The sequence below is a fragment of the Mobula birostris genome, chromosome 9, assembly GCF_030028105.1.
Source record: "Mobula birostris isolate sMobBir1 chromosome 9, sMobBir1.hap1, whole genome shotgun sequence".
Taxonomy (NCBI): Eukaryota; Metazoa; Chordata; class Chondrichthyes; order Myliobatiformes; family Myliobatidae; genus Mobula; species Mobula birostris.
Window position 1 is genome coordinate 75058885 of NC_092378.1, and position 25208 is coordinate 75084092.

Here is a 25208-nt window from a genome sequence, read left to right on the forward strand (position 1 = left end):
TGGAGTGAGTGAGCTGCAGCCCAAGCGATAGATGCAGGGTTGAGTTTTAATATTTAGGAGAAATTTTGATAGGTATATAGATGGGAGGAGAATAAAGGGCGATGGTTCAGGTGCAGGTTGACAGGACTAGGCATGGACTAGATGGGACAAAGGACCTGTTTCTGTGCTGTAGTGCTCAATGACTATGGTTGTAGATTTCATGAAACCCAGACTGAGCATTGGTGAGTAACTGCCTCTTGATTGCACAGTAAATAGTACTTTCTATTGCTCTCCCAAGGGTAATTATTGTTGTTGATACTTGCTGGCCTTGTTGGCATTGTCTCATTCCTATAAATAGATTTTTAAAAAGCCTTGACTGCACATTTACAATCAGTAATCATGCATTACAGGAAGGTGTGGCTCTTTCTGATTTTGTTTCTGTTGCTTGTGGCTGTCTGTTGAGACTTCTTTGGCACTTCACAAAAATAGTCAAACAACAGCTAGAAAGCCAGTCTTGGCTATTATTTCAGAACCCGCTAAATTCCACCTCAAGCTGGCTGAGGGGAGATCTCTTTAGCATCAAATTTGATCATTTTGTGCACCATGAACACATATTTCCACCCTGGAAGCCATTTGTAAATGAGTTTAGGACTTGAATTTGTTTTGCAAATTTCTGCGTTCTCTAAGGGAGAGGTTTCTAAGTTCATTATAGAACACATTCAAATGAAATACGTGTACAATTAATCTTGTGCTTTACAACTTATATGGTGAGGATTTAGATTCAACCTGTTATTTCCATATTTACAGAACATAATGTTGCTTTGAAATTGGTATGATGACTGCCAGCAATTTGTAGGACAGAATATAATCAGGTCATGTGCCTCATTACCCCAGGAGGATATCAGTATTCTCTCTTCATCACAGGAGAGAACCTAATCATCAACTGTAAGGTGCTCTTGGCATTGCTGTACTTGGCTTAGGTGAGGCACCTATCACACAACTGCACTCCAACAGACATCTAATACGTTTCCTAATTTATCTAGGGCTCTAAATGGATCAGGTTTGCAGAATCTCCATGTGCCATCTTCAGAAAATAATCAGAATCTGTGTTAAAGCCTCAAACTGAAGGGTTGTGAATGCATTGTAACTTGTCATGCTAACATTGAGCAAGTTGGATATGACTTGTGATGAAAACATTGACTGAGTGCTCTCTATTATATCATCTGAAATTCTTAATAAAGATATATTTTGAAAAAATGGCAATTTAATGGTAAGATCTTATCTGAAAATTATATTATTATAACTAAAACGTCATATATTATCATTAACACAAGAGATTCTGCAGGTGCTGGAAATCCAGAGCAACTTGCACAAAATGCTGGTGGAACTCAGCAGGTCAGGGAAATAAACAGTCAATGTTTTGGGCTCGGACTTGTCATCAGGGCAGGAAAGGAAGGGAGAGGAAGCCAAAATGAGAAGGTGGCAGGGGTGGGGGGAGAAGGAGGACAAGCTGAGAAGTGGTAGCTGAAATCAGGTGAGAGGGTAGGTGGATGGGTGGGGAGAGAGAGAATGAAGTGAGAAGTTGAGAAGTGATGGGTCGAACCAGGTGAGGAGGAAGGTGGGTGGATGGGGAGAGAGAGAATGAAGTGAGAAGTTGAGAAGTGATGGGTCGAACCAGGTGAGGAGGAAGGTGGGTGGGTGGGGAGAGAGGATGAAGTGAGAAGTTGAGAGGTGATGGGTGGAACCAGGTGAGGAGGAAGGTGGGTGGGGAGAAGGAGGATGAAGTGAGAAGCTGAGAGGTGATGGGTGAAACCAGTTGAGGAAGAGCAAGGTGGGACTGGGAGGGGGGAATGAAGTGAGACGCTGAGAGTGATGGGTGAAACAAGGTGGGAGTGGGAGGGGGGAATGGAGTGAGAAACTGAGAGGTGATAGTTGAAGCCAGGTAAGGAAGAAGGTAGGAGGTTTGGGGAGAGGTGATGTAAGAAGATAAGAGGCAATAGGTGGAAAGGGTAAATAGGCTGAAGAAGAAGGAATCTGGTAGGAAATTTTATCAATGTTTTATTTCTAATGTAACTTTCTACTGCTTTATGACAATAAGTAAAACAATGTTGCTTTTTTCAACAGAATTACAGTTCATTTTGATTTTTTTCAGAGTCCTATTAATTGTCATTGCTCTGATGTCACTATATTCAATTCACCTTTTGCTCCAAGTTTCAGATGAAGCAGGTAAGTTAGCACGCTCTCTTTCCAAAGCACCTGAATTCTTTGTCAAGTTGTCCAGTCATTTTAATGCTCCACACCTGGGGAAATAAACAACAAACTAATGTTATTTCTGCATTTGAAACTAGAAAGTTGGTTTTGGTAGTCATATTCACATGTTGTTAGAAGACACATTATATGTGCATTCTATCTTCAACTATATCTGTAGTGGTCTTCCTATATTATCTGGACATGGTTTTTCCACAGAAGAGATGAATGTACAGAAATAACTACACAATTTTAACAAAATCAAGCAGTTAAATTTACCTGTGAAGTAAAGAAAAAACGCAAAACAAAACAGAAAATTGAGAAATAATTTGCTTAGAAACATAGAAAACCTACAGCACAATACAGGCCCTAAGGCCCACAAAGTTATGTTGAACATGTCCTACCTTAGAAATTACTAGGCTTACCTATAGCCCTCTATTTTTCTAAGCTCCATGTACCTATCTAAAAGTCTCTTAAAAGACCCTATCGTATCCACCTCCACCACCTTTGCTGGCAGCCTATTCCACACACTCACCACTCTGAGTAAAAAACCTACCCCTGACATCCCCTCTGTACCTACTCCCCAGCAGCTTAAACCTGTGTCCTCGTGTGGCAACCATTTCAGCCCTGGGAAAAAGCCTCTAATGATCCACACGATCAATGCTTCTCATCATCTTACACACCTCTATCAGGTCACCTCTCATTCTCCGTCACTCCAAGGAAAAAAGGCCGAGTTCACTCAACCTATTCTCATAAGGCATGCTCCCCAATCCAGGCAACATCCTTGTAAATCTCCTCTGCACCCTTTCTATGGCTTCCACATCCTTCCTAGAGTGAGATTAGATTATGAGAACACTCAGTCCTCATTTATCACCATTTAGGACTGCATGCATGCATTAAGAAATGATACAATGTTCCTCCAGAGTGATATCACAGAAAACAGGACAAACCAAAGACTAGCACTGACAGAACCACATAATTATAACATATAGTTACAGCAGTGCAAAGCAATACCATAATTTGATAAAGAATAGATCATGGGCATGGTTAAAAAAAAGTCTCAAAGACCCCATCGACTCCCGAGTCCCCAGTAGCAGGCGGCAAAGGGAGAAACTCCCTGCCATAAGCCTCTAGGCACTGACAACTGCAGATGCATTGGAAGCAGCTGACCACAGCAGACACTTGAGTCCATCCGTCCAAAAACTTCGAGCCTCTGACCAGCCCCTCCGATACAGCCTCCCGAGTGCCATCCTCTGCCGAGCTCCTTTGACCTCGTCCCAGCCGCCGAAACAAGCAAAGCTGAGGATTCGGGGCCTTCCCCTCCGGAGATTCCGGACCACACAGTAGCAGCGGCAGCGAAGTGGGCATTTCAGAAGTTTCTCCAGATGTTCCTCCATACTCTCACGTCTGCCTCCATCAAATCAGAATTGTGCACAGTACCTACTTGACAAATAACAGACATCACCACTGGAGTGGCCGCGCGCACTATGTCGCACCGCCATCTTCTCCTCCTCCCTTGACCAGAACTGAGCATAGTACTCCAAGTGGGGTCTGACCAGGGTCCTATATAGTTCCAACATTACCTCTCGGCTCCAAAATTCAATTCAACAATTGATGAAGGCCAATACACCATATGCCTTCTTAACCACAGAGTCAACCTGCGCAGCTGCTTTGAGCGTCCTATTGATTCAGACACCAAGATCCCTCTGATCCTCCACACTGCCAAGAGTCTTACCATAAATACTATATTCTGCCATCATATTTGACCTACCAAAATGAACCACTTTAACACTTATCTGGGTTGAACTCCATCTGCCACTTCTCAGCCCTGTTTTGCATCCTATCAATGTCCCGCTGTAATCTCTGACAGCCCTCCACACTATCCACAACACCTCCAACCTTTGTGTCATCAGCAAACTTACTAATCTATCCCTCCACTTCCTCATCCAGGTCACTTATAAAAATCACGAAGAGTAAGGGTCCCAAAACAGATCCCCGAGGCACCCCACTGGTCACTGACCTCCATGCAGAATATGACCTGTCTACAACCACTCTTTTCCTTCTGTGGCAAGCCAGTTCTGGATCCACAAAGCAATGTCCTCTTGGATCCCATGCCTCCTTACTTTCTCAATAAGCCTTGCATGGGGTACCTTATCAAATGCCTTGCTGAAATCCATATACACTACATCTACTGCTCTTCCTTCATCAATGCGTTTAGTCACATCCTCAAACAATTCAATCAGGCTCGTAAGGCACAACTTGCCCTTGACAAAGCCATGCTGACTATTCTTAATCATATTATACCTCTCCAAATGTTCATAAATCCTGCCTCTCAGGATCTTCTCAATTAACTTACCAACCACTAAAGTAAGACTCACTGGTCTATAATTTCCTGGTTATCTCTACTCCCTTTCTTGAATAGAGGAACAACATCCGCAACCCTCCAATCCTCCGGAACCTCTCCCATCCCCATTGATGAGCAAAGATCATCCCCAGAGGCTCAGCAATCCCCTCCCTCAGTAGCCTGGGGTACATCTCATGCGGTCCTGGCGACTTATTCAACTCGATGCTTTCCAAAAGCTCCAGCACATCCCCTTTCTTAATATCTACATGCCAAAGCTTTTCAGTCTGCTGAAAGTCATCACCACAATCACCAAGATCCTTTTCCATAGTGAATACTGATGTAAAGTGTTCACTAAGTACCTCTGCTTTTTCCTCCGGTTCCATACACATTTTCCCACTGTCACCCTTGATAGGTCCTATTCTTTCACGTCTTATCCTCTTGTTCTTGACGTACTTGTAGAATGCCTTGGAGTTTTCTTTAATCCTGCCCACCAAGGCCTCTCTTAATTTCCTTCTTAAGCTCCTAGATCTATAACATTACCTAGCTCTCTGAACCTTTTGTAAGCTTTTCTTTTCTTCTTGACTAGATTTATTACAGCCTTTGTTTTAACATGGCAGATGAAAATGTCATCACAATAGCTGGGGTATTTGATTTAACATAAGCACAAGAGATTCTGTAGATGCTGGAAATCGAGAGCAACACACGCAAAATGCTGGAGGAACTCAGCAGGTGAGGCAGCGTCTATGAAAAGGAATAAATATTTGATGTTTTGGATCAAGACACCTCATTAGGACTGGAAAGGAAAGGAAAAAAATAAGGAGGTGGGTGAGAGCAAGGAGTACAAGCTGGAAGGTGATCGGTGACGCAAAGTGGATAGAGGAGGGGGATGATGTGAGAAGCTGGGAGGTGATAGGTGGGCAAGGTATTAAGTTAGTGAATATCAATAACCATGAAGTCCATAAGACAATGGAGCAGATTTGGGCCTTTGGCCCATCGAGTCTGCTCCACCATATCATCATGATTGATCCAATTTCCTCTCACCGCCCCCATCTCCTGCCTTCATCCTGTAACCTTCCAAGCCCTAACTAACCAAGAATCTACCAATCTCTGTGTTAAATACACTCAGTGATGTGGCCTTCACAGTTGTCTGTGGCAATGAATTCAGCATTACATCAGCAGTACATCCTTGTTTTTATATTCTAGTCCTCTCAAAATGAATGCTAACATTGCATTTGCCTTCCTCACCACCGACTCAACCTGCAAGTTAACCTTCAGGGAATCCTGCATGTGGGCTCCCAAGTCCCTTTGCACCTCAGGTTTTTGAATTTTTTCTCTGTTTAGAAAATAGTCCATGCTTTTATTCCTTCTAGCAGGGTGCATGTCCATATACTCACCTATACTGTATTCCATCTGCCATTTCTTTGCCCATTCTCCTAATATGTCTAAGTCCTTCTGCAGCATCTCTGCTTCCTGAAGAGTATTTGTCCCTACACCTATCTCGTATCATTTGCAAACTTGGCCACAAAGTCATCCATTCGGTTATCCAAGTAATTGACATACGATGTAAAAAGAAGCAGCCCCAATACTAACTCTTGCGCAACACCGCTAGTCACCGGCAGCCAATCAGAAAAGACTCCCTTTATTCCCACTCTTTGCCCTCTGCCAATCAGCCAATGCTCTATACATGCTAGTAGCTTTCCTGTAATACCACAGTCTCCTATTTTGTCCTCGTATGGAATTTTGTCAAAGGTTTTTTTGAAAATTCAAGTAAACAATATTCACTGATTCTCCTTTGTCTATCCTGTTTGTTATTTCCTCAAAGAATTCCATCAAATTTGTCAGGCAAGATTCTCGCTTTAGGAAACCATGCTGCCTTTGGCCCATTTTATCATGTGCCTCCAAGCACTTCAAAACCCCACTCTTAACAATTGGCTCCTCCATCTTCCCAACCACTGAGGTCAGGTTAACTGGCCTATAATTTCCATTCTCTGCCTCTCTCCTTTATTGAAGAGTGGAGTGACATTTGCAATTTTCCAGTCCTCCAGAACCATACTAGAATCTAGTGATTGTTGAAAGATCATTACTAATGTCTCCACGATCTCCTCAATTACTTCTTTTCGAACCCTGGGATGTAGTCCATCTGGTTCAGGTGACTTACCTACCTTCAAACCTTTCAGCTTCCAAGGCACCTTCTCCCTAGTAATAGGAACCGCACTCACTTCTCCCCTGACACTCTCGAATATCCATTATGCTGCCTGTGTCTTCCACAGTGAAGACTGATGCAAAATACTTATTCAGTTCATCCATTTCCTTGTCTCCATTACTACCTCTTCAGTGTCATTTTCCAGCAGTCTGGTATCTACTCTCACCTCTCTTACTCTTTATAAATCTGAAAAAACTTTAGATATCCTCTTTAATATTATCGGCTAGCTTACCTTCATATTTCATCTTTTTCTCCTCATGGCTTTTTAAAAGTTGCTTTCCGTTGGTTTTTAAAATCTTACCAATCCTCGAACTTCTCGCTAATTTTTGCATTTATGTTGACTTTGACTTCCTTTGTCAGCCATGGTTGTGTCATCCTGCCTTCTTTGGGATGTATCTATTCTGTTTCTTCCGAATTGTCCCCAGAAACTCCAGCCATTTCTGTGGTGCTGTCATTCCTGCTAGCGTCCCCTTCTAATCAGCTTTGGCCAGCTCCTCTCATGCCTCTGTAAATCCCTTTACTGCACTGTAATACTGATACATCAGATTTTAGGTTCTCCTCCTCAAACTGCAGGGTGAATTCTATTATATTATGTTCACTGATACCTAAGGGTTCCTTTACCTTGAGCTCCCTAATCAAATCTGGGGCATTACATAACATGCAATCCAGAATTGCCTTTCCTAGTGGGTTGAACCACAAGCTGCTATAAAAATCCCTCTCATAGGCATTCTACAAATTCCCTCTCTTGGAATTCAGCACCAGCCTGATTTTCCCAATCTACTTGCATATTGAAATCTCCATGAATATTGTAACATTGCCCTTTGACATGCATTTTCTATCTCCTGTTGTAATTTGTAGTCACATCATTGCTACTGTTTCAAGGCCTGCATGTGACTCCCATCAGGGTCTTTATACCATTGTAGCTCCTTAACTCTACTCACAAGATTTTATATCTTGTGGTGCTCGGTCACCTCTTTGTAAAGATTTGATTTTTTTTTTAACCAACAGAGCCACACCACCCCCTCTGCCTACCTGCCTGTCCTTTTGATACAATGTGTATCCTTGGATGTTAAGCTCCCATCTATAATCTTCTTTCAGCCTTAACTCAGTGATGCCCAGAATGTCATACTGCCAATCTCATCTACCTTATTTTGTATGTTGTGTGCATAACACCTTCAGTCCTGCATTAATCATCATTTTCAGTTTGGTCCCCTAAATGACCACAACTCATTCCACTGACTGAATTTTTGCCCTGTCATTCCTGACAGTCTCACTACATACTGCTTCTGCTTGTAAACCAACTAGCCCATCCTCAGCCCTATCACTCAGCTCCCCATCCCCCAGTAAATTAATTTAAACCCTCCCAAACAGTTCTAGAAAAGCTGCCCAGAAGGATATTGGGTTCAGGAGTAACCTGTCCCTTTTCTACAGGTCATACTGTACCTTCCCCAGAAGAGATCCCAGTGATGCAGATATCTGAAGCCTTACTGCTGCACTAGTTCCTCAGCCATGCATTCACTTGCCAAATCATTCTATATGTAACTTCAGATGCTTGATTATTTTATTAAGTAGTTCAAGGACCAATCGAGGATGAATTTTTGAAAAATCCACTACTTTTGAACAAATAATGAAATATGGCTGTGAACAGGACCAGCTTTATTTAATTTAAAACCTATTAATTACATTTTTTCAAACCTTTAGTTTTTCTTTATACTTTGCCTGCAACTTGCTTGGAAAAGCTGAATCCAGATTAATAACCCAGGAAAAATACCCTTTCAACCCTTTCAGATTTTAATTCAGTGACCACTTCATTAGGTACACCTGTACACCTGCTCATTAATGCAAGTATCAAATCAGCCAATCATGTGGCAGCAACTCAATGTATAAAACCATGCAGACATGGTCAAGTAGTTCAGTTGTTGTTCAGAGCAAACATCAGAATGGGAAAAAGTGTGATCTAAGTGACTTTGACTGTGGAATGATTGTTGGTGCCAGACAGGGTGGTTTGAGTATCTCAGAAACTGCTGATCTCCTGGGATTTTCAGATACAACAGTCTCTAGAGTTTACAGAGAATGGTGCAAAAAAACAAAATACATCAAGCAAGCAGCAGTTCTGTGGGCAAAAGTGCCTTATATATGAGAGAGTCAGAGGAGAATGAACGGGCTGATTCAAGCTGGCATGAAGGTGACAGTAACTCAGATAACCACACGTTACAAGAGTGGTGTGCAGAAGAACATCTCTGAATGTACAACTCATCGAATCTTGAAGTGGATGGGCTATAGCAGCTGAAGACCATGAACATACAGTACAGGAGGTACCTAATAAAGTTACCACTGAATGAAGGTGAAGAAAGTTTAAGATCAAACCATTGAATTGAAAGCCAGGAACATGGACATGAACTACACAACACCACTTAGCAAGTAAACAGACAACCAAGTGTTAAAATTGAGCTGATTTAATGACGTGTTATATTTTTCCAGGCAATTGAGGGTATCTATTTGTTTTCTAAAATTGTACAGAGACTCCATTCCATGAATAATGATGAAATTGGTAATATTCCATTAGTGAAGATGTATGTGTAAATGAAAAAGTGCAGCAAATCAATCAACAATTTCACAGCATTTTAAGCAGAGAAAATATGTGAACATGTTGAAGTTTTAAATTGAAAGATGAATGTATTTGTAAAACTTTTTTCTGTATTTAGGTTCAATGGTTTATGAAACACTGGGTCAGCTAGCATTTGGGAAGCCAGGGAAATACGCAGTTTTTGGATCAACGTCTTTGCAGAACTTTGGAGGTAATGTGTACTGAATTAAGAACATTATTGTTTCACGTGTAAAATTTGTTTTCAATTGATTAGTTTTGTTTGGAGCCCAGGCTATGGAAAGCATTCCTCCAGCACTTTGTGTATGTTGCTCTCTATTTTGCAGGTGCATTTCTGACAAATGTCACGGAATTAAATACTGACTTACAATTTCCTTGATACAACATTGAACATTTGTGCTATTGGTTGTGATAAGTCTGTAACAAGCAGAATGAATCCGAATCTGAATCAGAGTTATTATCACTGACGTATGTTGTGAAATTTGTTGTTTTGTGCAGTGGTACAGTTTAATACATAAAAAGTTACAATGTATAATAACAATGAATAAATAGTAAAAAAGAGAGCAAAATCATGTTCATGGGTTCGTGGACTGATACACAATACTTCTGTGAATGCCACTTTTAATTTCCAGTAATGAATGAATGAATGTTAAAGTGGTCTTCTCTTTATTTTAGCTATCCTGAGTTATCTGTTAATTGTCAAGAATCAACTGCCAAATGTCATCCATTCATTTATAGCCGGAGAAAGTCATGAGTAAGTATAATTGTTTTGTAAAAATTTTTGTCCATAACTGACAGATTCTAGAATCTTCATCACTAATATTATGGGACAAATTAGAATCTAGATTGTTCAAACTATTAACAGAAAGATGCAGATGTGGGAAATCCAGAGAAACACACACAAAACACTGGAGGAACTCAGAAGGTCAGGCAGAACCTATGGAAATGAATAAACAATCAATGTTTTGGGCTGAGACCCTTCATCAGGACTCATAAAGAAGGGTCTCAGCCTCAAACTTTGACTGCTTACTACTTTCCAGATGTACTGCCTGACCTTCTGACTTCCTCCAGCATTTTGTACACATTTATTATTTACGTATTTAGAGAAACAGCTTGGAACATGCCCTTCAGGTCCAACGAGCCTCACAGCAACTCACCCATTTAACACTAGCCTAATCGCAGGTTAATTTACAATGACAAATCAACCAGTATGTCTATGGACTGTGGAAGGGAACTAGAGCACCCAGAGGAAACCTATGCAGTACAAGCTCCTGACAGATGGTGCTTGAGTTGACCTCTGAACTCCAGAACACTCTAAGCCGTAATAGCGACTTGCTAACCACCAAGTTGCCATGTTGTTCAAATCATTCCAGGGATTTCATTTGTAACTTATTTGACAAATAAATTAACATAGATATTTGGCAATATGAAATGAAACCCTAATAACTGTAAGTTCCAATTTTGTTCACATTTTATATTCAAGAAATAGAGTAGATTTTCTTCTGTGCAAAATGATACAGCATCGTCAAACATTTCTACTTCAAGATTTATCTTTGAAAATTTATCTATGCAATTCTTCAGCATGATAGAGCACAAGGGTTTTCCTCCATGTGAACTGACCACTTTAGTTCCATGCCTACCACCCCACCAGCCTCTGTGTCCAGCACGTAATTCTCTGTAACTTGTGCCATTTACCACCAAGCACATCTTTCCCCCCCACTTTCTACTTTCCACAGGGATCGCTCCCTATGCGACTCACTTGTCCATTCGATCCTCCCCACTGATTTTCCTGCTGGCACTTATCCTTGCAAGCGGAACAAGTGCCACACCTGCTCTCACACCTCCTCCCTCACCACCATTCAGGGCCCTAAACAGCCCTTCCAGGTAAGGCAACACTTCACCTGTGAGTCTGCTGGGGTTATTTACTGTGTCTGGTGCTCCCAGTGTGGCTTCCTGTATATTGGTGAGATCCAATGTAGATTGGGAGACTACTTAGCCGAGCACCTACGCTCCATCCACCAGAAAAAGTGAGATCTCCCAGTGGCCACACATTTTATTTCCACTCCCCATTTCCATTTTAATATGTCAGTCCATGGCCTCTTCTATTGTCGCAATGATGCCACACTCAGATTGGAGGAGCAACACCTTATTCCGCCTGGGTAGCCTCCAATCTGATAGCATAAACACTGATTTTTCAAACTGCCAGTAATGCCCCCCCACTTCACCATTCCCCAAGCCATTTTGCCCCCTCTCACCATATCTCCTTACCTGCCCATCAGAAGTCTTGGAGGGATGGTCTACTGAGTCAGTGTGGGTGGAAGTCAGAAACAGGAAAGGGGCAATGACCCTACTGGATGTTTTTTTTATAACCCCGCCCCCCCATAGTAACAGGGATATTGAGGAGCAGATAGGGAGGCAGATTCTGGAATGGTGTAATAATAATAGGGTTGTTGTAATGGGAGATTTTAACTTTCCTAATATTGATTGGTATCTCCTTAGTGCAAGGGATTTAAATCAGGTGGAGTGTGTTAGGTGTGTACAGGAAGGTTTCCTGATGCAATATGTAAATTAGCCAACTAGAGGAGATGCTGTACTTGATCTGGTATTGAGAAATGAACCTGGTCAGGTATCAGATCTCTCGGTGGGAGAGCATTTTGGTGGTAATGACCACAATTCTATCATCTTCACCATAGTGCTAGAGGGATAGGAGCAGACAATTTGGGACAACATTTAATTGGGGTAGGGGAAAATATGATGCTATTAGGCAGGAACTTGGGAGCAGATGTTCTTAGGGAAATGCCCAGCAGAAATGTGGCAAATGCTCAGGGAATACTTGCATGGAGTTCTGCATAGGTATGTTCCTTGAGGCAGGGAAATGATGGTAGAGTTAAAGAACCAAAGTGTACAAAGTGTGCAGAAAATCTAGCTAAGAAGAAAGGCTTATGAAAGGTTCAAGAATTAGGTACTGTAAGAGCTCTAGAAAATTACAAAGTTGCTAGGAAGGAGCTTAAGGATGGAATTAGGAGAGCCAGAAGGGGCCATGAGAAGGCCTTGGCGAGCAGCATTAAGGAAAACCCCAAGGCATTCTACAAGTATGTGAAGAGCAAGAGGATGAGCCGTGTGAGTATAGGACCAATCAGGTGCGATAGTGGAAACGTGCATGGAGTCAGAGGAGGTAGCGGAGGTACTTAATGAATACTTTGTTTTAGTATTCACCAGGGAAAAAGAACTTGGCAATTAGATTAGATTATGAGGACACGCAGTCCTCTTTTATTGTCATTTAGTAATGCATGCAATTGTAGGGATGACCTACAGTGGACTGAAACGCTTAAGCATATAGACATTAAGAAAGAGGATGTGCTGGAGCTTTTGGAAAATAGTAAATTAGATAAGTCACTGGGACTGGATGAGGTATACCCCAGGCTACTGTGGGAAGCGAGGGAGGAGATTGCTGAGCCTTTTGTGATGATTTTTGCGTCATCAATAGGGACAGGAGAAGTACTGGAGGACTGGAGGGTTGCAAATGTTGTTCCCTTGCTCAAGAAAGGGAATAGAGATAACCCAGGAAATTATAGACCAGTGAGTCTGACTTCAGTGGTGGGCAAGTTGTTGGGGAAGATCCTGAGAGGCAGAATCTATGAGCATTTGGAGAGACATAATCTGATTAGGGATAGTCAGCACGACTCTGTCAAGGGCAGATCATGCCTTCTGAGCCTGACTGAATTCTTTGAGTATGTAACAAAACACAATGATGAAGGTAGAGCAGTGGATATAGCATATATGGATTTCAGTAAGGTATTTGATGAGGTTCCCCCATGCAAAGCTCCTTCAGAAAGTAAGGAGACAGGGGATCCAAGGAGATGTTGCTTTGTGGATCCAGAATTGGCTTGCCAACAGAAGGCAAAGGGTGGTTGTAGATGGTTTGTCTTCTGCATGGAAGTCAGTGACCAATGGTGTTCCATAGGGATCTGTTCTGGGACCCCTCCTCTTTGTGATATTTATAAAAGACCTATATGAAGAAGTCGAAGGGTGGGTTAGTAAATTTGTTGATGACACAAAGGTTGGAGGTGTGTGGATAGTCTGGAAGGTTGTCAGAGGTTACAGCGGGACAGCGATAGGATGTAGAAATGGGCTGAGAAGTGTCAGGTGGAGTTCAACCCAGATAAGTGTGAAGTGGTTAATTTTGTTAGGTCCAATTTGAAGACAGAATATAATATAAATGGTAAGACTCTTGGCAGTGTGGAGGATCTGAGAAGTCTTGGGGTCTGTGTCGCTAGGACACTCAAAGCTGTTACGCAGGTTGACAGTGTTGTTACGAAGGCATATGGTGTGTTGGCATTCATCAACTGTGGGATTAAGTTCAAGAGCTGTGAGGTAATGTTACAGCTTTATAAGACCTTGGTCAGACCCCACTTGCAGTACTGTGCTCAGTTCTGGTCACCTCACTACAGGAAGGATGTGGATACTATAGAGAGAGTGCAGAGGAGATTTACAAGGATTGTGCCTGGATTGGGGAGCCTGCCTTATGAGAATAGGCCTTTTCTCCTTGGAGTGAAGTAGGATGGGAGGTGACCTGATAGAGGTGTATAAGATGATGAGGGGCATTGATCGTGTGGGTAGTCAGAGGCTTTTCCCCAGGGCTGAAGTGGCTGATGCAAGGGGCATAGTTTTAAGGTGCTTGGAAATAGGTACCGAGGGGATGTTGGGGGTAAGTTTTCACACGGAGTGGTGGATGCATGGAATACACTGCTGGCAGTGGTAGTGGAAGCAGACACAATAGGGTCTTTTAAGAGCCTCTAAGATACAGTAGGTACACGGAGCTTAGAAAAATAGAGTACTATGCACTAGGGAATTTCTAGGCAGTTTCTAGTGCAGGCTACATGGTCGGCACAACATTGTGTGCCGAAGGGCCTGTAACGTGCTGTAGATTTAACCAATTTCCCCCAGAATCAATAAAGTATGACTATGACTATGACTATGACTAGATTTGATTGGGTGGTAAATTGGATTAGTAAGTATGCAGATGATACTCAGATAGGTGGAGTTGTGGATAATGAAGTAGGTTTTCAAAGCTTGCAGAGAGATTTAGGGCAGTTAGAAGAGTGGGCTGAAAGATGGCAGATGGAGTTTAATGCTGAAAAATGTGAGGTGCTACATTTTGGTAGGACTAATCAAAATAGGACATACATGGTAAATGGTAGGGCATTGAAGAATGCTGTAGAACAGAGGGATCTAGGAATAATGGTGCATAGTTCCCTGAAGGTGGAATCTCATGTGGATAGGGTGGTGAAGAAAGCTTTTGGTATGCTGGCCTTTATTAATCAGAGCATTGAGTATAGGAGTTGAGATGTAATGTTGAAATTGTATAAAGCATTGGTAAGGCCAAATTTGGAGTATTGTGTACAGTTCTGGTCACCAAATTATAGGAAAGATGTCAATAAAATTGAGAGAGTACAGAGGAGATTTACTAAAATGTTGCCTGGGTTTCATCTCCTAAGTTACAGAGAAAGGTTGAACAAGTTAGGTCTTTATTCTTTGGAGCGTAGAAGGTTGAGGGGGGACTTGATAGAGGTGTTTAAAATTATGGGGGGGATTGATAGAGTTGACGTGGATAGGCTTTTTCCATTGAGAATGGGGGAGATTCAAACAAGAGGAAATGAGTTGAGAGTTAAAGGGCAAAAGTTTAGGTGTAACATGAGGGGTAACTTCTTTACTCAGAGAGTGGTAGCTGTGTGGAACGAGCTTCCAGCAGAAGTGGTTCAGGCAGGTTCAATGTTGTCGTTTAAAGTTAAATTGGATAGATATATGGACAGGAAAGGGATGGAGGGTTATGGGCTGAGTGCAGGTCGGTGGGACTAGGTGAGAGTAAGAGTTCGGCACGGACTAGGAGGGGTGAGATTGCCTGTTTCTATGCTGTAATTGTTATATGGTTATATGATTTCTATGTTCACCTCCCTCTGGTAATCCTCCTCTCTTTTCTTTCTTCTGTCCTTCTGTCTTTTTTCTGCCTTCTGTCCTCTCAAGCTTCCCCCTTCTCCAGCTTTGTATCCCTTTCACCAATCAACTTCCCAGCTCTTTACTTCCCCCTTCCACCCCCCCCCCACCCCGACTCCTGGTTTCACCTACCACCTTGTGTTTCCTCCTCCCCTTCCCAAACTTTCTTAATCTGACTCCTTATCTTTTTCTCCAGTCCTGATGAAGAGTCTCAGGCCGAAATATTTACTGTGCTCTTTCCCAAAGATGCTGCCTGGCCTGCTGAGTTCCTGCAGCACTTTGTGTCTGTTGCTTGGATTTCCAGAATCTGTAGATTTTTTTCTTAGCTGTGATTAGTTCCACATTTGCTCATTTTTTCCCATGTATATGCTCCAAATTCTCCTATAAAATATTTTATAGATTCTACTGTAAAGGATTTTGTGGCAGAAATTTCCCTAACCAATCACCATAAGATTTTAAAATAATACAGAAGAAAGGCATTGCATTTATACTGGCTCATTACTGTCCTGTTAATCCAACTTGGAATTGCTTTCCTTACAAATAAATATCAAAATAATTTTGAATTTTATGATTGAATATGCCTCTATCTGGGCTGGCCGGTGGTGTAGTGGCATCAGCACTGGACTTCGAGATGGATGGTCCCAAGTTTGAATCCTGCCTGGACCCAACTTAGGCAGTAGTGGCAAGAAGGGCCTGGCAATCTACTTCCATATGTTGCCACGAAATCCCTGTGGGAATTTAGAACTACACTATCCATGAGTCAATGGTGACTTCTTGCCACTCAACAACTGCAACATGCTTCCACCTGCGCAATGCGTCCTGAATCACACATGATTCAGGATGCTTGGAAAAAACAACTCTACTTTCAACAGTTCCATTAAATTAATTCCTGCCCTTCTGACATTGAAGTTGGCTTCCCCTTATTCATACTCTGAAATCTGATCATTAGATTGAACATCCTTTGAAAATCCATTAAGAGTGAACTGACTACCAGGAGACACAGGAGACTACAGATATTGGGATCTGAAACAAAAAATAGACTGGAAGATCTGTGGCTCTGATATCAGCGATAGGAGCAAATGAGTATTTTGGATCAACACTACACCAGGACTGAGGGAAGATTCCTCCCTCAAGCCCTGCACCAACACAGAGGGAAGAGATCTAGTATAAAGAAGTTAGAGGAACTCTAACTGTATGTTCTTGGGATGTACATAAGAAAACAAAATAGGGAGGGAGTGGCAGTAAGAATCAGAATCAGGTTTAATATCACTGGCATATGCTGTGAAATTGCTTGTCATGCAGCAGCAATACATTGCACTGCAATACATAAATAATAATATTAAATAAAAATGACAATAAGCAATATAGATTTAAAAATTAATTGAAATAAGTAATGCAAAAAGAAGATGAAAATAGTGAGCCAGTGTTCATAGGTTCATTATCCATTCAGAAAGCTGATGGTGAAGATGGTGTGTGTTGTGTTTCAGACTCCTGCACCTCCTCCTTGACGGGGAGCAGTGAGAAGAAGGCATGTTCTGGATGCTGGGGATACTTAATGATGGATACCACCTTTTTGAGTCATGGCCTTTCGAAGATGTTCTCGATGGTGGGGAGGCTAGTGCCCATGGTTGATCAGGCTGAGTTTGCAATTTTCTGCAGCTTCTTCCAATTCTGTGCAGTTGCGCCCCCCCCCCCCATTCCAGACGGTGATGCAATCAGTTAGAACGTTCTCCATGGTACATCTGTAGAAATTTGTGAGAGTCTTTGGGGACGTACCATTTCTCCTCAACTCCAAATGAAATATAACCACTGCCGTACCTTCTTTGTAGGTCTATCCTGGGCCCAACATATTGTTGCAATTACAGAGGTGTGGACTCCCAGGAACTTGAAACTGCTCACCCTTTCCATTGCTGATCCCTCAATGAGAACCAGTGTGTGGTACCTCAATTTCTCCTTCCTGAAGTCCACAATCAATTATTTGATCTTACTGATACTGTGCAAGTTTGTTATTATGTCAACATTCAACTAGCTGATCTACCTTGCTCCTATACACTTCCTCATCACCATCTGAAAGTCATGCTGCCCCAGCAACCCTGATTAACCTTAACCTAATAACGGGACAATTTACAATGACCAATTAGCCTTTGGACTGTGGGAGTAAACCATTGGACTTGGAGAAAACCCACACATTCCATGGAGAGGATATACAGAGACTCCTTCCAGAACGGTGCCAGATTTGAACTCCGATCTCCAGAATGCCTGGAGCTGTAACAGTGTTGCACTGACCACTACACTACTGTGGCACCCATGTTTTTGATTAGAACTGAGGGTATGATTGGGTTGAATGCTGAGCTGTAGTCAATAAACAGCAGCCTGATGTATTGCAATTCTCCAGGTAATCCAAGGCCGAGTGGAGAGCCAGTGAGATTGCATCCAGTGTAGACCTATTGTGGCGATAGGCAAATTGCAGTGGTTAAGCTGGAGTTGTTCAAGCTATATCAACTTCTCAAAGCACTTCATCACTAAATGTGAGTGCCACTGGGTGATAGTCATTGAGGCAGCTTACTCTGCTCTTCTTGGGCACTGGTCTAAATGTTGCTTTTTTGAAACAGATGGGAACCTCTAACTGCAGCAGTGAGAGATTGAAAATGTCCTTGAACACTCCCTAGTAGGTTGGCCCAGATTTTCAGAGCCACACCAGGTTCACCATCATGGCCTGAGACCTTGCAAGGGTCACCCTCTTGAAAGATGTTGTGACATTGGCCTCCAAAACAGACATCACAGGGCTATTAGATATGACAGGGATTCACACAGGTGTACTTTTATTCTCCCTTTCAAAGTGGGTATAAAAGGCGTTGAACTCATCTGGGAGTGAAGCATCATTGCCATTCATAATGTTAGGTTTCGCTTTGTCGGAAGTAATGGTCTGCAAACCCTGCCAGAGTTAACGTGCAACTGATTCTGTTTCTATCCTCAACCAGAATTGTTTCTTCAGTCTTACCATAGCCTTCTGTAGGTCATACTTGGATTTCTGGTATGGTCTGGATCACCAGTCTTGAATTTGATCTAGCCCACAGAAGACTGTGTATCTCCTGGTTCATCCATGGCTTTTGGTTTGGGTATGTCCAGTATGTTCACAAAGGCACACAGTCATCCACATGGGATAGAAACATAGAAAGCCTACAGCTCAATACAGGCCCTTTGGCCCACAAAGCTGTGCCAAATATGTCCCTACCTTGGAACCACCTAGGCTTTACCCATAGCCCTCTATTTTTCTCAGCTCCATGTAGCCAGCCAGGAGTCTCTTAAAAGATCCTATCGTTTCCACCTCCACCATCGGCAGCCCATTCCATGCACTCACCACTCTCTGCGTAAAAAAACTTACCCCTGACATCTCCTCTGTACCTACTTCCAAGCACCTTAAACCTGTGCCCTCTTGTGGCAGCCATTTCAGCCCTGGGAAAAAGCCTCTGACTATCCACACGATCAATGTCTCTCATCATCTTATACACCTCTATCAGGTCACCTCTCATCCTCCATTGCTCTAAGGAGAAAAGGCCGAGTTCACTCAACGTTTTGATGAAATTGGTGACAACTGTGGCTATTCATTCAGATTCAAAGATGAATCCTTGAATATTGCCAGGTCCACTGACTCAAAGCAGTCCTGTAAGTGCTCTTCCGCCTCCCTTGACCATAGGTTCTCAGGTGATCAGACTTTCCAATGTGTGGGCATAGGATGGCATAGTAAGTGTTCTTGATGGTGGTAATACAGTGGTCATGTGTTGGCGCCTCTGCTTCCACAGGTGATATGTTCGTAGTAGTTGTTCAGAGTCTTCTTCCAGCTGGCCTGGTTGAAATCTGCAATGATAGGAAAGGCATTGTTTCATGACTGCTGTTCCCGGTGCTCAGTTCTTCCAGTGCCTGCCAGACATTGGCCTGAGGTTGAATGTACATCGCTACCAGGATGATGGAATAAAAATCCTTTGGCAGATAAACTAGACAACATTTGATTGCTCAGTTTTCCAGATCAGGTGAGCAGGACTGAGACAGAACTGGCATATCTGTGGACCACAATGAGTTAATCATAAAGCATACTTCACCTCTTCTACCTTTAAAAGGCAGAGTGGTCCTGTTTTTGCAGAGTGTGGTGAAGTCATCAGGCTGCAGCACTGCATCTGAAATGGTGGGAGATAGCCATGTTTTTGTAAAGCAAAGCACACAGCAGTCCCTGATGCCCCTCTGGTACAGTAATATTGCTCTGAGTTCTACAGTTTTTTTTTCCAGGGATTGTACATTTGCCAGCAGAATAGTTGAGAGCAGGAGGTCTAAGACCTCGGCATTTCAGTTGTAATGGTAAACCAGTGCACCATTTCCATTTCCTTGAATGGGAACTGTACTCATGTCCTGAGTCTGCATTCTAGGATCTGTCGATGTTGAACTCAGGTTGTTTAAACATCTTAGAAAGGACGGAGATGAAGGCTGATGGTGATGGGTACAGCCAGATAAGGGAGAGGTGACGTGCAAATGGAACCCGGTGGGGGAAGGGATAAAAAAGGTGTAGGGAGGGAGAGGAAACATTACAGATGGATATATGAGTGATGGGTATTGGAATCATGTGGGAGAAGATGACGAATGGGTAGAGAGATCCTGAGCAGATTGGTAAGAGTGGGGAAAAAACGTGGAGGATTGAGTTACTTGAAATTGGAAATATCAAAGTTCAAACCATTGGGATATAGTCTACCCAAGAGGAATATGGGTGCTGTTCTCCTAGTTTGCATTTGATCTTGCCATGGCAGTTGAGAAGGCCAATGATAGACAGGTCAGTGTAGGGAAGCACCAGATGACCATTGTGGATAAAGTGCAAAAAGACTACTCACTATCTAGACTCATAACCTTTCCCCCATCTGTACTTCAACTGGAAACGTCGATCAACCCTTTGGTTCTTCAGATGCGGCTTGACTCACCAAGTTCTTCCAGTTGTTTAAAATCCAGGATTTGCAGTCTCTATTGTCTTCTAACTACCATCTATTCTCAAGTCTATCACAGTATGTTTTCTAAATAATAAATGGTCATAGCTGATCTCCTTCAGTACCTGTAATAAAGCCCATTTCTTTTTCCTTTTCAGAGTGTGGTACTTAAATGGCAACAACCTCGTTATATTTGTGACATTATTCATCATCCTACCTCTGTGTCTATTCAAGAACTTAGGTAGGTATCTAAAGTTATTTAAGCAATATGTCTGAAGATGCCAGAGATGGCAGTAATCAAAAATGCTTTATTGTATATATTCAATATTTGGGACCAGGGCAACAATATCACAGCGACCAGGGCAAGTATATCAGAATGACCAGGGCAAGAATCACCAACTAGGGCAAACATCAACAACAAGAGAAAATCTGCAGATCCTGGAAATACAAGCAATATACACAAAATGTTGCAGGAAATCAGCAGGCCACACAGCACCTCTGGAAAAGAGTACAGTCAAGAATCTGGGCCCAAAACGTCGACTGTATTCTTTTCCATAGATGCTGCCTGGCCTTCTGAGTTCCTCCAGCATTTTGTGTGTATTGCTCAAATATTACCAAACGGTAATATCCCGACCAGGGCAAATATCACCAACCAGGGAGTTTTGCCAAACAGGGCAAATATCACCAGGTCCCTCTACACCTCCGATGTTTGAACCTTCTCCCTATTTGATAATATTCTGCACTATTGTTCCTTTTACCAAAATGCTTTATCATACATCACCCAACACTGTATTCCGTCTGCCACTTCTTTGTCCATTCTTTCAATTTGTCTTAAGTCCTGCTGCAGTCGACTTCAGCCACTTCTGCTGTGCTGTCATCCCCAGGAGTATCCTCCTCCAATCCACCTGGGCAATCTCCTCTCTCATGCCTCTGTAATTCTCTTTATCCCATTGCAATACTGATACATGTGAGTTATGCTTCTCCTTCTCAAATTGCAGTATGAATTCAATCATACTATGATCACTGCCTCCTTTATGTTAAGATCAGGGTTATTACTCAACACCCAATCTAAGATGGCCTTTCCCTGAGTAAGTTCAATCACAAGCTGCTCTAAAGACCCATCTCATAGGCATTCAACAAATTCCCTCTCTTGCGATCTGACACCAACCTGATTTTCCCCATCCCCTTGCATATTGAAGTCCCCCCATTACAATTGTGACATTACCGTTATTACATGCCTTTTCCAGCTCCCTTTGCTCTTGGCTACTATTTGGAGTCCTATATATGATGCCCATAATGTTTTTTTTCACCCTTTCAGTTTTGTAGCTCCACCCACAACATTATCTCACCCTATCTCACCTCTTTCTAAAGATGTAATTCCATCTCTTACCAACAGAGCCACACAACCGCCTATGCCTTCCAGCCTCCCTTTCAATGCAGAGCATATCCTTTGATGTTAAGCTTCCAACTAGAGCAAATATCACAGACCGCAGCAAGCATCACTAACCAGGGCAACAATATCAAGGCAACCAGGGCAAATATCACCAAACAGGGTAGTATCACCAACCAAGGCAAATATCCATAAGACCATAAGCCATAGGAACAAAATTAAGACATTTTGGCTCATCGAGTCTGCTCGGCCATCCGATTATGGTTGATCTTTTTTCCCTCCTCAGTCCCATTCCTCGGCCTGCTCCCCATAACTTTTGATGCCATGTCCAATCAAGAACCTATCAATCTCTGCCTTAAATACACCTAACGACCTGGCTTCCACAGCTGCCTGTGGTAATAAATTCCAGAAACTCACCACCCTCTGGCTAAAGAAATTTCTCCACATCTCTGTTTAAATGGACACCCCTCTATCATAAAGCTGTGCCCTCTTGTCCTAGACTCTCCCACCATGGGAAATATCCTTTCCACATCTACCATGTCTAGGCCTTTCAACATTGGAAAGGTTTCAATGACAACCCCTCATCCTTTTAAATTCCAGCTAGTACAGACCCAGAGATAGTAGAAAGTCACTCGTATGATAACCCTTTCATTTTTGGAATCATCCTTGGGAACCTCTTCTGAACCCTCTCCAATGCCAGCACATCTTTTCTAAGATGAGGGGCCCAAAACTGTACACAGTACTCAAGGTGAGGCTTCACAAGTGCCTTATAAAGCCTCAGCAACACATCCCTGCTCTTGTATTATAGACCTCTTGAAATGAATGCTAACATGGCATTTGCCTTCCTCACCACCGACTGTACCTCCAAGTTAACCTTTAGGGTGTTCAGCACAAGGACTACCAAATCCCTTTGCATCTCAGATATTTTGGATTTTCTCCCCATTTAGAAAATAGTCTGTACATCTATTTTAAATGCACGTCACAGTGCATTTTTCAACATTGTATTTCGTTTGCCACTCTCTTACCTGTTCTCCTAAGATCTCCAAGTCTACCTGGTTCCTCAACACTAACTGCCCCTCAACCAATCTTCGTATCATCTGCAAACTTGGCAACAAAGCCAGCTATTCCTTCATGAAAATACTCATCTAGTTCATCTGCTATCTCCTTGTACCCCGTTATTATTTCTCTGGCCTCATAGTCTAGCAGTCCTATATCCCCTCCCATCCCTCTTTTATTTTTTACATACTTGAAAAAGCTTTTGCTATCCACTGTGATATTGTTTGCTTTCATATTTCATCTTTTCCCTTCTAATGATTCTTTTAATTGCTTTCTGTAGGTTTTTAAAAGCTTCCCAATCCCTTATCTTCCCACTAATTTTTGCTTTGTTGAATGCCTTCTCTTTTACTTTTACATTAGCTTTGACTTCCTTTGTCAGCCATGATTGTATTGTTTTGCCATTTGAATATTGCTTTGTTTTTTGGAGTACATCTATCCTGTACTTTCCTCATTTTTCCTAGAAACTCACACCATTGCTGCTCTGCTGCCATCCCTGCCAGTATCTCCTTCCAACTGACTTTGGCCAACTCCTCTCTCATATCAGAACATTAGTTCTCTTTGGACCACATTGTCTTTTTTTCTATTTGCTGTTTTTATCATTGTGATTGTACTGTTTGTTGGTGGTATGGAGATACATTTATACAAAGGACACGGCAAATGACGATGATGACCGTACTGTTCCAGTGAGGCCACACTGTTAATCAGTGCCAAGATATCTTTCTGATACCTCTCCTCCCCTTTCTAAAATAAATCGCCAGCTTAGTTCTTGGTAGCTCTTCTGTGTCTATATGTTCATGTTCCACTCTTGTCTGACTGTCTGAGTCAGAAGGACATGGCTGAGGACAGCTTTTTTTTTAGGGGTGACCTTTCAGATGAGGTGCAGACGAAATAGGCTTACAAGGTCAGATAGAATTGCTAAACAGTGTAATATGCAGTTCTCAAGAGGCTGTAAATGATAACAAATTATGTCTTAATGAAGAATAACTTTCCTGAGTTTGTTTCTTTCTCTGAGATTACATGAGGAATTAGGAGCTGAAGCTGAGCTGTGTTGATGAACTTTCCATCCTTTTTGCTGACACAATCTGAGCCCACTGTCCAGAGGAGGTTCACAAGGATGATACAAGGGATTCAAAGGGTTAATGTATAAGGAGAGTTTGATGGTATGAAATAAAGAGCTGGGAAGTTTATTAGTGAAAGAGACAGAAGGCCATTCAAGAAAGAAAAAGGGGGAAGGAGCACCAGAGGGAGGCAATGGGCGGGCAAGGAAATGAGGTGAGAGAGGTTGATAGGTTCTTGTTCCTTTTAATCTGTTAGTCTGCTTCACCACCTCTCCTCTCTCACCTTACCTCCTTGCCCACCCATTGCCTCCTTCGGGTGCTCCTTCCCCCTTTTCTTTCTTCCATGGTCTTCTGTCTCTTTCACCAACTTCCCAGCTCTTTACTTCATCCCTCCCTCTCCAGGTATTACCAATCACCTGGTGTTTCTCTCTCCCTCTCCTCTCCCCACCTTTTAAATCTACTTTTTTAATTCAGCCCTGCCGAAGGGTTTTGGCCCAAAACATTGATTGTACTTTTTTCCATAGATGTCTGGCCTGCTGAGTTCCTCCAGCATTTTGTGTGTGCTGAAGAGAAACAGATCACATTTCAGTTTGAAAATCCTTCAGAGAGAGAAAATAAGTTAGAAATAGAAGCTGTATGGGGAACACAGCGGGTCAGAAAGGGCAGTCAATGTTTTGGGTCAAGACTGAATGTAGAGGAGTGATGGCCAGTATAAAACGACAAGAAGGATGGGACAGGCGGGCAAGGAGGGAAATAATGGGCAGGTGGAGCTTGAAAGAGGACAAGGGACCAAAGTAGAGCTAGAGTCTGGAAGGAGACATACAGACACACAAGAAATGGAATTGGAATAGATTTATTATTGTCACATCTATGGAAATAGAGTGAAAAGCTTATCTTGCATACTGGTCATACAGATCAGATCATTACATAGTGCATTGAGGTAGAATGAGGTAAGACAATAAGAGAATGTAGAATAAAGTGTTAGACAGCTACAGAGAAAGTGCAGTTCAGGTAAACCATAAAGTGCAAGGATATAATAAGATGGATTGTGAGGTCACAAATTAATCTTATACAAAGGAAATATTTAGTAATCTTATCACAATATAATGTGCATATAAATTAGTATTTGTTTACAGGGAAGGGATTATTTTTAATAATCTCAAAAACCACATTAGATTTCAAAGTTCAAAATAAATTTATCATCACCATATAGTACCCTGATTCATTTTCTTGCATGTATTTACAGAAAAATAAATAAAATAAAATTTATTAAAAAACTATAAAAACCAAAGACCAACAAGCAACCGATGTGCAAGAAAAGACAAATTGTGCAAGTAATTTAAAAAGGAAATAAATAATATTGAG

The 25208-nt window shown here is 42.1% G+C and overlaps 1 protein-coding gene across 2 annotated transcripts in view; it reads left to right on the forward strand.

The window, feature by feature from the left end:
- LOC140202838 (sodium-coupled neutral amino acid symporter 1-like) overlaps positions 1–25208 on the forward strand; it is a 97770-nt gene that overhangs the window by 49296 nt on the left and 23266 nt on the right. For both annotated transcript variants that reach the window (XM_072268274.1, XM_072268276.1), the window contains 4 exons: positions 2132–2205; positions 9479–9571; positions 10054–10132; positions 20498–20580. In XM_072268274.1, the coding sequence (XP_072124375.1) occupies positions 2132–2205; positions 9479–9571; positions 10054–10132; positions 20498–20580 (329 nt within the window). The remainder of the gene's footprint in view (positions 1–2131; positions 2206–9478; positions 9572–10053; positions 10133–20497; positions 20581–25208) is intronic.